A 14,358-nucleotide genomic window follows, 5' to 3' on the forward strand; every position below is an offset into this window, starting at 1 on the left:
TCTAAGTCTTAAGAGCAGTGACAACTTTCTCAGGCTATGATTCAGTCACGAATCAGACAAAGTGAGTTCAAAACACTTAAGACTATGTTTCTGGAAAATGTAATCATACCATGACTCAAAAGTTCCAAAAGCAGAGCACAATTACAGTCAGAATCGACTCCAGTAATGAGTCAGAGACATAAAAGCAAGTATGTCCTCTTGCTAACAGGATTTTTTCCATGAACAGCGTCTGCTGAATCAGGAGGCTGCAAACATCTAGAGGGACAGTACAGTGAAGAGTTGAGTTCTCGTATTCATCTAAGGAATGTACATATCTGTCTTCTCATTTTTTGTTCATCTCTTCTTACAGACTTCATCCAAACTGAACTTTTCAGTGTATGAACTCTAACTTAGCTTGAGGTTAACAAGGTAACAACAAACCCTACAGTATTCCATGCCATTTATGGAGACAATCCTTAAACCCTGCACTGCTCCTGCAAGGGCAAGTATAGCAGTGCTCAGTCTCACAGCATCCAAAGGACAGAGAGTTACCAGCCACCCAGCCTAGACCGGGAGAAAGTCACACATGGATCTATGGGGAAAAAGTGTCTTCAGATTACTATTGCTAATGTAAAAAGCTCACTGTCAGCAGCAGGCTGTGGGGACCAAGTAACTAAGCCCACAGCACCCAGATCAAATTGCAGTGATTTCAGCATTATTTACCTATATTATTTCCTTTCTGGCGATGGAGAGGTTGAATAAAGAAAGGCCAGTTAATGGGTGACAGGGTCATTACCATCATGATAATTATTACATCCTATCAGGAAATACAGAACTTCATCCTGATCGGTGGTTGGGTGCACAATGAAATTAATGTGACTGTAGATACAGCAATGAACATGTGACCTGGCCAAGCAACACAATTCAGTTGAAAAGCAGAGGCATTACAGTCAAACCAGGATACCCATGAGATAACGCTTTTCCCCCAGGAAAACAGCTGTGTCAAAACAGATTCAAAAATCAAAATCTTTTCAGATGAGTTAATAAGGCAACTAACCAACCAAAACACCCCCAGAAATTCAAAATTCTGAGAAATCCAGTTCAAGCAAAAGTACCCAATCATAAAAAATAGTTTAACCATGTGTGAAACTAAATGTCCAGGAACTTCAGTTACCTTAACCTAAGTGTACCTAAAATAGCAATATTACTATACAGAAGATATCGCTTATTAAGAAATGCCAAAAAGCAACTTTATTCATTCATCAGAAGGGAGAAAAAAATACTAAATATAAGATTTAATATAGGAATTGGACTACTTGAGTTAAAAATGTTTTCTAGCTAATCTGCAATATTGAAATACCTTGACATAATGAAACAGGTGTGTTTTCTGTAAACGTTTTGGATTGATCTGGAGATCATCTAAAGTAATAGCATGGAAATTTAGCTACGTTTGGAAAAATTAGCATGATTAAATCATGCTTTTTTGTAGCTTATTTATTTCATCCTGATGTACTGCCCTAACAGACACTGTTAAAAGCAGCAGACTGAATAGTTGCTTATGTAAATACAGGTCCAAGGCTTAAGAATTTCTTTCTTATTCCTTTGCTTTGAAAAAACCAACATAGTCTTGACTTTATTAATAGAAACATTAACTCACTTCTTTTTTTTGTTTCTGTCTGGCAATTTGAGTATTAACATGCAAATACTAAGCTCAGATAGGTCCCCCCCTTCACTGTCTGCTATACCTGTGTCCAAGTTCATGAGCAATAGTGAAAGCCAACGGAAGGCCAGAATCTTCATTGATGTTGCAGCTTCTGTGAGGTTGACACATGCCTGACAGGTGAGACAAACCTAAGGTTTCACATGGACGATTCATGCCAGCACAAATGTCCTTTCTAGAATCACAAAAGAGATGTGTCATTTAAAGTGCTTAAAATCAACTGTGGAGTGTCACTGTCATTGGGTGACAAGTCTTCACCTTGTAATGTATCAGTGTGAATTCACATTTTAAGCAGAGCGTAGTGATAACATTTTACAAACATATATGCAACAACATACACTTGCTCTATTACTATCATTATACTGCTACAATTTGTAGCCAATTGTAGTGTCTAAATACATACACTTACTGTCAACCCACATAAGAAAAAGTTTTAGAACCTCCAACTCTAACAGGATTTTGAAGTACTGTTTATTAAAATCATCATACGTCAGGTTCATTCAAGTGAACTGTTTGAAGCCTTTTTATTTGGTAAATCATGCATCCTTGTGAGATCTTATTTCGCATTCTTATTCTAAAATTTTTGACCAAAAATAACGCTGACAAGGTGGAGATCGGTCAAAGGTTGTACTTGTCAATCTTGGAGGTCTTTTCCAACCTAAATGATTCTGTGATTCTCTTTTTTTGCTGAATCACTTGAGATTTTTTGTTCGTTTGTTTGTTTTTTGCCTGGCAGATTTTAACTTAGGACTATTTTTTTCAGACCATAGCCCTGATCTCTTCTGTCAATTGTGTGCAGACTTAATCCATTTTTACAGACCTGCAAAAGTCCCATTTCATGCCATGACACAAACTCCCATTGTAATCTCAGACATCACCTTAGGTTTTCTATTCCTCCCTTGCTCACACATAAAAATTATTTTGTTTCTCCTTATATATGGAGATATTGAAAAAGCATATATTTTAAAGTTTAAAAATAAAGTACACCATTTTTGCAAAATACTATTCCATTCTGAGCCGCACTTGTACATTACTTGAGGAGTTGTTCATCTATGTTCTACTTTGTTTTGGTACATTGCCTCAAAGAAGAATAGAGAAGTCATTGAGCACAAAATGAGATAGAACCAGGTAGGGAAAATGACCTCTGCACATTGCTCATTTCTCAGGACATACAGATCTCAATTTTGTGACTAAGATGCACCTCTAACCCATATGCAAACGTAGTGTTATAAGTATTTTGAAAACAAATTAAAAATTATCCCTTTAAGAAGTACATTAGGCCTAACTTCAACCATGTTTTTAAAATACGACTCACATTCTCTGCTCTATCAGCGTCAGACTCGCTCACCCTGTGCTACTGCTGCATTACCATTGTGCTTCAGGAACAATGTGTCTTCACTGGTCCACTTCATTGAGTTCTATGCAGGATGAACTAAATGGTGCCATAAGCTTACAAAAACACATACCATCACCAAAAAAATGCAACTGAACAACAGTCAGTGGCTGATGGCAAACGGGTGTCATACCTGGTGAGGAGGACGGCCACATCGTGGTGCGTGGGGTTGACATCACTCTTCGGATTGACGTTCTTCTGCCATTTGCAGAAGCTGGCTAATGTCTTATCAGCATGGTGTACTATCTTCAAGCCTTGCTAATGGGAAATGAAGGAAAATATAATTGTAAAGACCATACTGCATTGTAATAACATCTCAGTGAACTCAGCTGTGAAAATGGGTAATCATTGAAATGTAATTGATTGTGCTTTTGCCTGAAGTTAGAGCCATCATTAGGAGCAATGACATCTATTTATCCAACATTGAATATTAAGTTAAAATGTTGACATTTCTGTAATTGGTGCAGCTAAAGGAAGAATTACATGTAGAAATGTATGTATTTTTTGGTAAGTGAGCTTCATAAGATCCAGTACTGAATTGAAACTTTCAAACATTTTATATTGTCCTGAAATCAAGTTTTCCTCTAAAGAGGAGGTGAAGCCTACTTAATGTGGGCCTTCATGCTCGAGTTTGTCCCTAAATGTTATGTGAACACTGTCACGCTCAGGGAACAACTATGCTCCTCACAGTGTATTTATTTCACAATATTTTTCTATTCCAAAGAGAAACAATGGAGTCATAAACATTTCTTACTCAACTTATTATTATACAGTTTACATGCAGATGACTGAAAATTCTGAAATGAAAAAAAGTATGCAAAATAAATTAATTAAAAAATGAATTTTCTAATTTCTGGTCTTGGACATTCACTTTATCTTGCTTCAGTTCCCTTCATTTTTTACGAAGTATCTAAGTATACATTGTTACCAGATAGGAATTTCTGGGTAACTTAAAACAAAAGTTTGAAAGATATCCAACATTGTTACCTCCAACATTGCTATCCTCAACTGAACAGTATCGGTGTGTATCAAAACAACCATCGAAATTCAGCAAGTTAACTTAGTTGGAGCTCACCATGGACCTCAGGTCCTAATTGTCCTGTTCAGACGCAAATTAGAGGGTTTTGGCCATATATACTTACATTTTAACTGATGATTGTTGGCTATAAGGACAGACTCCATTACAATAAATTTTTTTGAAGACATAATCTGGCCCTGTGGGTTGGTTTACCACCTTCAGTAACACTGGGACCACCTGGCTTGTGGTTATAAATCATAAGCCACTGAGAAAATCCATTTAAGGTGTTCCTGCAGTGACAGCTAGCTATGTCATGCACAGTATTTTAAAAATAACTATAAAATTATTACAATCAGCATGTTTTTAGGCATGTAGCAAAATATTTGTGAAAGAAAGACAGTGGAAACTACCAATATACAGCTATTTTACAGGAATTAACATCTACTCAGTCCTCAATTTTTTGCTTCAAAAGAGATTTTAAAAGAAAAATGTGTGTTTGAACACTGCACAGTAAGAGATTTAATTCTTCAGAGACCTGCAAATACTCTAGCACTACACTTTACAATACATTTCGGGCAGCGTTAGATAATTAGATCCTGAATGTTGATGCGTAATTTCTGCTTCTCATCTAGTCTTCCATGGCATCCTATGTTCTTTTGATGCTGGGCAGATTCCACTTCCCCATTCCTATCTTGCCTGTTTTAATTATATTTTCCCAGGCAATTCTGTGCAGAAATACCCGAAGTCATCACTGCTATACAGGGCAGCATTTATTCTAAAACCAGACATGTCAAATATTATCAACAGAGTAAAATTAACACACTATTTTAAGCAAATATGATTACAGCTCAATACATTGAACTCAGAAGTTTTATAAGCGATATTTCAAGGTAAATAAAAACCTTACCTCCTCCTCCTCAAAGAGGATGAGCCGGACCAGCACAATGTGAATTGCATTGCCAATGCTTGGATCGTGGAACAACCCTGTGACCTGTGCCAGAGCCAGGAGGTATGAGATTAACTGATTCCTCTATAGCAGAACACGACTTTAGAGAGAAAACACGACATTTACTTCTAGTATACTGTTCATCTGGGGGTGGGGATGTTGTTTTGCTTTTTACATCCTTAATGCATTTCACTGAGAGTTTACTGAAATGCAATAAATGTTGGAACTACTGCAAAGGTTAGCTCTGCCAAATAAGTGATGATACAAAAGTTACTAAGCTAGAGAGCAAAAGCCCAGAGAAGATTATACTGTGTCCATTTCCATTTCAAAAACTTCAGAGTTCTTAAAAAACTCTAGCAGGAAAGAACACAACATCTACAGTCACATAACACTGATGGAGAGGTCCCTTCAGGGTCTAAATAAACCAGTACATCAAATTGTTCTGTTTTAAATCAACAGGAATCAGATTCTGTCGCAAAAACAAAGGCAAAATTTAGAGAGTACAAATAAAGAGAAACAGTCTTGTGTTTTCAGAGCACAGGAGAGGATGATAAGAACAAAAGCCAGGATAATGACTCCATTAAAAAAAGACTACATATAAAACTGTACAAGAACTGAACTCAGCAAAAATGTGATCCAATTGCCATAAACATCCTTACAATGTTGAATTAGGCAGGAGGAATGATGATACTCACAACCTATCTATATGTGACCTATGCCATCTATCACAGGAAATACAAATGAACAAAATGGATTGCCTTTGGATCAAAACTATTATGGAGAAGAACACTAAAGAAGAAATTATCAAAATAAAGTGGAAATTATGTTCACGAAGGTCTGATTTGGATATGGGTCTTTTTCAAGGTACTTTATGGAGAATACAGAAACATTTTAAGTAACCCTAACATCTAAGGTCAGACCACAGAGAAAACGTTGAGACTTGTTTGTTCCGGAACCTGATAATGACTGGTTTTTATTCCACCCATTTTTCCCTGTGTGGACAAAACCTCATGCGCTCAAACAACCTTTGTACCTGTTTAATCAGACTCACTGCCTCAGCAGCTAGTCAGATTCATTGGGGCACAGCTATGAACACACTGTATAAACATAAGGGACAGATCAGTTAACATGGCTAAAATTATGCTGTGATTAACTTAGCATTTATTACATATCTGCCATGATAACCACATAGAACACATCCCCAGTAGACTCTCAAGGTCAATATTTACCATACAGATAATAACAGAAGACATATCTGTAGGTAGTTTCACAAAATGCTATGGCTTTTCTCAGAACAAATCATATTTTGAAACTTGCCACACAGGAAAGCATGCAAAGTTCCACTTTTCTTTTCTCCAGTGTGAACTTTACACTCTAGGCAAGATACTTATCTGGGAAAACAATTGTACTTGTTTTAACTGGGATAGGGTTAACTTGTTCCATAATAGCTCCTACACTGCTGGTTGGATTTGTGATCAGTACAGTAACAAACTCTTATTTTAGCTCTTGCTGAAATACCAGTGTGCTCCTAAGTGCCTTTCTCATGCACAGATATATGAAAGAATTTGTATGCTTAAAACCTGTAGAATTGCTCTCTACTGCTGTAGCAAAAAATCTGAAATCACCACTGAGCAACAGATTCCAGGGGAGACAGAGAATATAAGTGGCAAGTGCTGGCTTTTATAGCTATGAGACTTCTCTTGCTTAAAATCCAGTGAAAAATTGTGTTTACACAAAATACAAGGTAAAAGATACTTTAAAATACAGACTTTCAATAATATATACATGAATTATATCACATTTCTCTCTGTGAACAATGTTACACACCTACTTCAAGGAGATCACCAACATAATCAAATTCAGGTTTGCTTCATTTGTCTATCTAAAAGCCTCAAAATGTTGTACATACCATATTCATTATAGTGAGGATATATGATTCCACGTGGTCACTTCCATGGTACTCAACCATTTTACTGTCTGCAACCACAAGCGTCTCCACCCACCGCTCCTTGCTGACAGACCGCCGAGAAACCTTTCTGGCAGCTTTATGATTTTGCTCCCACCTCTCCCTTCGAAGCTGCTGCTGTTTCAAAAAGCTGTGGGTATCTGGAAGAGTGAGAAGCAACGCTGTCTTGAACAAATTTTCAAGCTTGATTTGAAGTGTATGGCCATAACACTTGCAGACAGAACGGTAGCATGACACGACTTCTGGCTACACCTACCTGACCCACTGTAAGGCCAACTCCGAAGTGACACCAGACTGCTAAGGGCCCTGTTCAGCAGAGTTCTGAATATCCCCAGATGGATTAAACATCCATCCAAAAGTTAACATTATTCAAATGCTAGGGATTACGCTGTGAGACAGAGATAAGCTAAAAAAAAAAAGAAAATTTGAATAGGGGATGCTATTTTCAAGGAGTTCTTTCCTGATGGTTTGGCTCTAAATTCTCTAATGACACAAGTTGATAGTTTAAGATAGAGATATCCTTTCTTCACAGGCAGCCTTTTTCTCATCAGGATGGCACATTAAGCTCAGTGCTATGACACATCCAAGACTGCCTTGTTCTGTGTGTGGAAAATATCTTCAATGACTGGGGACACTTGACCAGCAGGTGTCATCTAAATACCAGGAGGGCAGGCAGCCACGGGCTCCTCGGCTGCTGTCATCCTGCCTGACTGACAGGCAAGACACTTACTGCTTCCACTTTAATTTTGGGATCTGTGCATCTAAATCTTTTCTGGAAGAAGTCCTGGCTCTGTAGAGTTGTTAGCAACCTTGCACTGTGCTCAGTGGGGCTAATTAGTCTCCACTCAGTCTAGGCTTTGAATGTTACCAGGGAAATACCAGGGATGTAAATACCTCCAGGCCCGAAAAATAAATGAGATGCCAGTTCAACAGCAGCTGCTGGCATTTTTCCAACCCATAATCCAGAGAAACACTTCTACAGTGCAGGGATTTCCTGAGTCCTAAGAAGGATCAGGAACAATTGTTTCTATTACGTATATTGCAGTAGTACCTTGGCATCTCACTCTTGGAAGAGCATGTCCTTATTCCAGATGGAGCACATCCACAGGCCAGAAAGACAGCTCCTGCCTCAAAGTGCTTCCATCCTTTCCAGCATCATCCCCACTGCTGTTTGGCAGAGGACAGTTATCCAGCATTATTACTTCCTCCTCCCAGCAATACCAAGTGTTGAGGAACAGTTACCCCGACCACTCTTCCCTTGAGGAATGGATGACCTGGTAGCTAGGTCCCAAATCTTTTGTTCACATCAGTAGATCTGCTACACCCTTGTCATGAATACATTTTTTGCCTTTTGGAAGACCCAAGTGCAGATAGAGGATGGCACCTTGCTTATCTGCAAAATGAGGCAGCATTGAACTATTAGTGATGTGTATAATGTATCTCTCAGTGTAAAATGTGATTAGTATCTTGGTTTATCATATATGTTAAGGTCAGTCTGAAAGATGCCTAGAGAAAGAAGTGCTGGTACTCAAAACACATTTGCGTAAAATTGAAATATGCCACTTTAATAAACAAAATAGCATCAGCCACTTTGCACTTTCAGAACTGAGCCACAGTGCACAAGTGTGCTGTACACAGCAGCAATGAACTATTGCTGCTATGACCTCTACCCCTAACCCCACTAACCCACACTGCAGCATCACTCCAGCTGTCTCCCTCAATCTTTGTTCAGCTACAGCAATCTCCACCTCAATGAGGGGTTATTTATGAGCTATATTCATTAGTCTCTCTCGTACATTTGCATGGTTTTCTGCATTCTTATTTCTATAAAGCACAGTTCTCATTATCCGCGTTTTTAAGGGGTTTGTGCTGAGAAAAACCTTTCCTGCAGCTACCTGAACAAAAAAAACTCTGTTCAGACTGCTGGTTATGTGACTTGTTTATGGCCAAATAAACGTTAGGCCAGCTGTCAGGCTTTGTGTTTACAGCTAGCAGAAAGTATTGCTAATTGTCTGGGCAGCTGATAGCACTGGAGTTAAAAATGTTTAAAGTCATAGAAGCTGTAATGGCGAACAACCCCCAGGGAAAAGACTGGAGTCCTGGTTAAACGTGAGGTTCTGTACTGTAGGAAAGACTCAGAAGAGATTCAGATTGTGAAAATTAATGCCAGATAGCCACAGGATTCTGCGGACAAACCTCTTTCCTCAGTGATGGATATCCTCCTGTGCAAGGTATGTTGCCTGGACGGGTGACATCTAAGGACTGGATCCCTGCTGTGTTAAGTCTCCTGGCAGCTTTCTTAGCCAGATGAAGCATAGAGAGAGAACCTCTTAGACCTACACTAACAAACAGGCGGCTACAAAGTATAGTTATACTTCTGCTTTTATGTGCCTCCAAATTTTGATTGTTAAGCTTTTAATTTTGAAGTTAAATAACTACCTTGCTTTTCCCTTGAATTAGTAAAGTGTTACAAGTGATTTCATATTTGCTGAGAAATCCCAGGCAGCCTGTTGTCCAGAAATGGAAGTCTTGACTAGGAGCCCACCAGTTCAGAAATACCCAAGAAGTGTTGAAAAGTCTGAGACCTAGTAACATCTAGTGCTGTCTGAGAAAAGTCTGCCTCCCCATGTTCTTCCATCGTAACTGCTGAGCAGAGCACATTCCACAAGTAACAGAAGAGAGAAAGGGGTTACTCATACTCTGAGTGTTCCAATGTATTTCTGAGGAAGTGATATAACACAGGCAGGTACAGTGCTGGAGTCCTTAGGAATAGAAGTACAGGTAGTGTTGAGAGTATACCCAGGACAGTCTAACAGTAAATAAAAGAAGGTTGGTAAGAGATTCAGGTAACAAACTGCATGAAATTCAAGCAGCAATACTCAGAAGTCTACAGCTATCATGGGACAAAAATTTGCAAAAGCAAAGCTTTTATCAGGAAAACTGATTCAGCCAAATGAGTAACATTCCAACAGTCATATGTGATATCCAGCCATGTGACTGCATAACTAGAGGAAATGGTGTAGATTACAAAATTTCATCAGCTTCTACTTAGAAATGGCTGATTAATTTCTGTCAAAGGGTTGCTTCTAAGAATCAAATTCTGAGTTGTTTTTAGTGAAAAATAAAAATGTCCCCTGAAACTACCCACACAAATCCTACTTGACTAACAACAACATAAAGGACCCTTAACTCTCAGTTACAAGGAAAGATTTGAAGTTCTCTGTAAGACTCAATTATACATGAAAAAACAGTATTGTACAAACTTCTTCAGCACAGGTTAAAACTGCATGATTTCTGTGAAGAAAACAAAAGTTATACTCTCTCTTTTAGCATAGCAGTTTAATTTTTCATCAGGTGACAAGATACTTTGCCAAACCCTTTGCCAATCTTTCTTTCCTCAAGAAAGAACTTTCTAATCTTTAGCCATCAATGTTCTCACTATAAAAAAAAAATCCACTGAAGTTCTTCTCTACTTTGAACAGCTCACCCTCTCAAAATGTTGCTTGATTTTGTTTGATTATTAAGCAGTTAATTTTTGCTTGCCCTCCCCTGCCCCAAGAAGGGATTAAAGAACAAACCTGACACACCTCTCTTAAGGGCATTATGTGAGATTTCCATTAAAAAGGGTTTTTTTTTTCCCCCAGGCTTGCTCAAGGAAGAGTGCAGCATACAGTGCAACACAAGGGGACCTCAAGGTCCAGCTTTCAACGCCTTTGGAGGCACACAGGGCTTTGAAGAAGCAAGGTGAAAATGTCTGGAAATTCCCAGAAAAAGGAGAATGTACCCTACCACTGAAGGCTGTCAGACAAAATATAGTAGTACTGATTCATGTCTTCACTTTCTATCCTCAGCTTCTTTCTCTTTGCACAAGAGCTCTTTCATTTTTACCACTCTATGTTGTTCACAGTCAAAATGCTACAACTCCAGATAGGAGGTGTGAACAGGAGGGATGCTAGACGAATATATTTCACACTGTTCATAACTTGCTACATTATGATTCTTCCAAGAAAACTTCACTTTGTCCTAAGATGTGCCTTTAGGTTAAGTATTAACAAAATGACTACGGTTTTGTGGTGAGTTTTTTCAAGTGGTCAATAAACTCTTTTGAAACAGTCATTGTACAAAGGACATCTCCCTCTTTCATTCATGAAGAAAGAGAGCAACTTTGGCAGCTGACTTACTGTGAGAACTTATTAATTATTTATAAAATAAATGCAGTAGGAGATCCCCATCCCCTGTTCTAACTAGCTCTTCTAAAACAGACAAGGAAGTTTTGTACAGATGGTTTCTGCTTATAAACAGCCATAACAAAACTAAGTCTGGATGCTGACAGTGGGAAAATAAGGACTCACAGGCTATAATGGGAAAACTGTTGTAATGCAAGAAAGTGAGCATTTGAATTTAAAATTGCAGAGATAACCAAACCAGCTCTTTTTATAAGCATTTCTAAAACAGGCTAAGCTAAATCACACAAATGCTTTCTGAGCGTGGAGTGTTCACACAGGAAACTATTACAACAATTTAATCACATACAAGCCCACGCTGACAACCACCAAGTCCCAGCAAAAACAAGCACAGAGAAAGAAAGCTTACAACTCTGCAAGGTTTGTTTAACTTTGACATTCCTGCTGTCAGAAACGTGACGTATCAAACAGTGGAGACACACCACTTTAGTGCAGAATGAAGCTAAAATTGGACCTGTGTTGACTGATGCACTTAATCAGATACTGCTGCTCAGTGTGTCTGCTGCTCATTAGTACTTGGGCTGGAAGGATGGAATGATAGATGTGCTGGGCCACTGGCATCAGAAGGTACATAGAGAATAACATTGTGAGAGACAGCTATGCCTGAAGCTTCCAATGTTTTGCAATGACTATCCTTCTGCCTCTATGTTCTTATTTTTTTACTCAGGAGTTAAACCCAAGTCAATAAGGGACAGTTAAAAATTGAAAAAAAAGTATCTTCTAAAACAGAATATATCTCACTGTAAAAGAATGTTCAGATTAAAAACTCACAGTAAATTATTTTTATGTTAAAATGTCTCTTACCAAGTAATTTAAGAACTGTTAACCAAAGAATGACAGAGAAATGCAGTTTTTGGGAACTGTGATTATGAATATGCGAATTTTAACATATTAACAATTTTATAATGAATAATAATTTTACAATTAATAATTTAGCAATTAATTTTTCTTCTTTTTTCATATCTGTATGAAAATTCATTCACACAAAATTAATGCAAAAAAAATGAAAGTTGAAGTAGTTATCTTGCATCTTGAAGTAGTTATCTCTGCATTGTCAAGGGTGATCTGATTTCCAGTTTGGTTAACCAAATAGTATCCAGAAGCTCATGAATCAGAATCCAAAAGTTTCTGGTAATGTTCCATAAATTTAATTCACATAATAATGAAGAAAAACCAAACTGGTTATATATTGGCAATGAGAGGTCACCAACCTCCTGCAGTCAGGAGTGTAAAAGTGTAAAAGGATCTTATTCTCTACAAGAAAGACACTGAGGTGCTGGAATGTATCTAGAGAAGGACAACAGAGCTGGTGAAGGGTCTGGAGCACAAGTCTGATGAGAAGTCACAGAGAGCTGGTGGTGTTTAGTCTGGAGAAAAAGAGAATGAGGAGAGACTTTATCACTACAGTTACCTGAAAGGAAGTTGTAGCCAGGTGGGGGTTGGTCTCTTCTCCCAGGTAACATGCAATAAGACAAGAAGAACTGGCCTCAAGTTGTGCCAGGGAAGGTTTGGTTTGGATATTAAGAATAACTTCTTCACCAAAAGTGTTGTCAGCACTGCAACAGGTTGTAGTATCACCATCATGACAAAACCAATATGTTGTAAGGACTTAAAGAGCAGATCTGCCTGTCTCAAACACTGTCTAGGCCACAGGAGGAACTTATTTCTTTCTATCTCTCTACCTAACATTCATTGTTAAATAAAATCCATATTGCTGAGTTTGGCACATGGTCTCTTTTGAGTCTTAATTTGGGCAGAGGCATCTCTCACTAACCAGATCTTAAAATATGCCCAGTACTGTTTTGCCTGTTTATGCTTCCCCATGAAAAGTCAGAAATGTCAACTGGGTTTAAGGGCCTTCTCTAGGTTTTCAAGAGCCAACCAGGGCACCACAGGAACTCCTCGCTGGGTCATCACTTCCCTTCAGTTAATACAGCAAAATCAGCCACTTGCATCTCTCAGTCCTTGCAAATGACCAGTACAGAACCAGCTGGGACCAGCTGCTCCTGCCTCCTCTCAAGGAGGGATAGGAGGGAAGTCAGAGGCAAACATACACAGGGAGTACAGCAGAGCCATGAGATGCTACCACTCCTGTGTTTACCCAGGCTGCTGGGTGGTCCCAAAACAGGATGCAGCCCCCCTGCAGGACCTAGACCCTGCTCCAGCTCATAGCTTCACCCTCACAAAGAAACTCCAATGCTAACAAAAACTGAACCTCCACAGTTTGGTTTGCAACTGTCTGTGAAAGGCATGGATCATGAACTAAAGGTATTTCACATCATCTCACCACTGCACTACTCCTTGTCTTGATCCTACTGCATTCTTCTGCACTTCCTTCCCTAACTGCACCTCTTCTCTTCCCAAGACACAAAAAAACTACCCTCACTGACTACTAGGCAAGGTTCCAGCTCAGCTGTGACTCCCAGGAGTGAGCCCAGGGACCTGAACCCCTCAGAACATTTTCAAGCCAACTCTCTTTCAGATGTCAGCACTCTCTGCCCTGATGCCTCCACTCTGCTTGGACTTGTTCTGGGTCAAAGACAGCTCAGAAAGTGCTGTTCAACTCATCCCCTGGCAATCTCCAAATGGCTCTAACAGTCACAACCAGCAAACAGAGGGTTGCTTCTGTAAGACCTGCTTTGACCATGTGAATTACCATGGCACAGGAGTGGAAACAGGCCAGCCATTCCTCTCAGTAGTCAGGATCTGGCCACTGATCAAGAGACTGAGAAAATTTAATGTATGCACGCAGACTGTTGTGTGCTACTTGGCAGCAATGTCAAAGAATACTGGAGTATTTCATTTCTTGACACAAAAATGATCTCATTGTATGGGAATAGTGGTGGACATGAATATCTACAGTGTTACACTTCGAGAGCAACTTGTCTTACCTTATATATACAGAATATATGGTGCAGAGAATACCACAGGAATCTTTTAAACAGGATTTTTCAAGCAAAGTTATTAAAGACAATCTCGTTTATGTTCATTATGTAAACTGCCTGTCTTTGCAGCTATTCTACTCATTTACAATGTCAGTTTTCTGCTACACATTCTGCCACTGGATTTGCATTTTCAGGGTATTTTATCAT

The 14,358-nt window shown here is 38.9% G+C and overlaps 1 protein-coding gene across 1 annotated transcript in view; it reads right to left on the bottom strand.

The window, feature by feature from the left end:
- ADAMTS12 (ADAM metallopeptidase with thrombospondin type 1 motif 12) overlaps positions 1 to 14,358 on the bottom strand; it is a 140,711-nt gene that overhangs the window by 61,463 nt on the left and 64,890 nt on the right. The window contains exons 5-8 of the mRNA XM_017811085.1: positions 6,966 to 7,162; positions 5,018 to 5,101; positions 3,226 to 3,350; positions 1,725 to 1,874 (exon numbers count right to left, since the gene is read on the bottom strand). Coding sequence (XP_017666574.1) covers positions 1,725 to 1,874; positions 3,226 to 3,350; positions 5,018 to 5,101; positions 6,966 to 7,162 — 556 coding nt within the window. The remainder of the gene's footprint in view (positions 1 to 1,724; positions 1,875 to 3,225; positions 3,351 to 5,017; positions 5,102 to 6,965; positions 7,163 to 14,358) is intronic.

The sequence above is a fragment of the Lepidothrix coronata genome, unplaced genomic scaffold, assembly GCF_001604755.1.
Source record: "Lepidothrix coronata isolate B3197 unplaced genomic scaffold, Lepidothrix_coronata-1.0 Scaffold31, whole genome shotgun sequence".
NCBI lineage: Eukaryota > Metazoa > Chordata > Aves > Passeriformes > Pipridae > Lepidothrix > Lepidothrix coronata.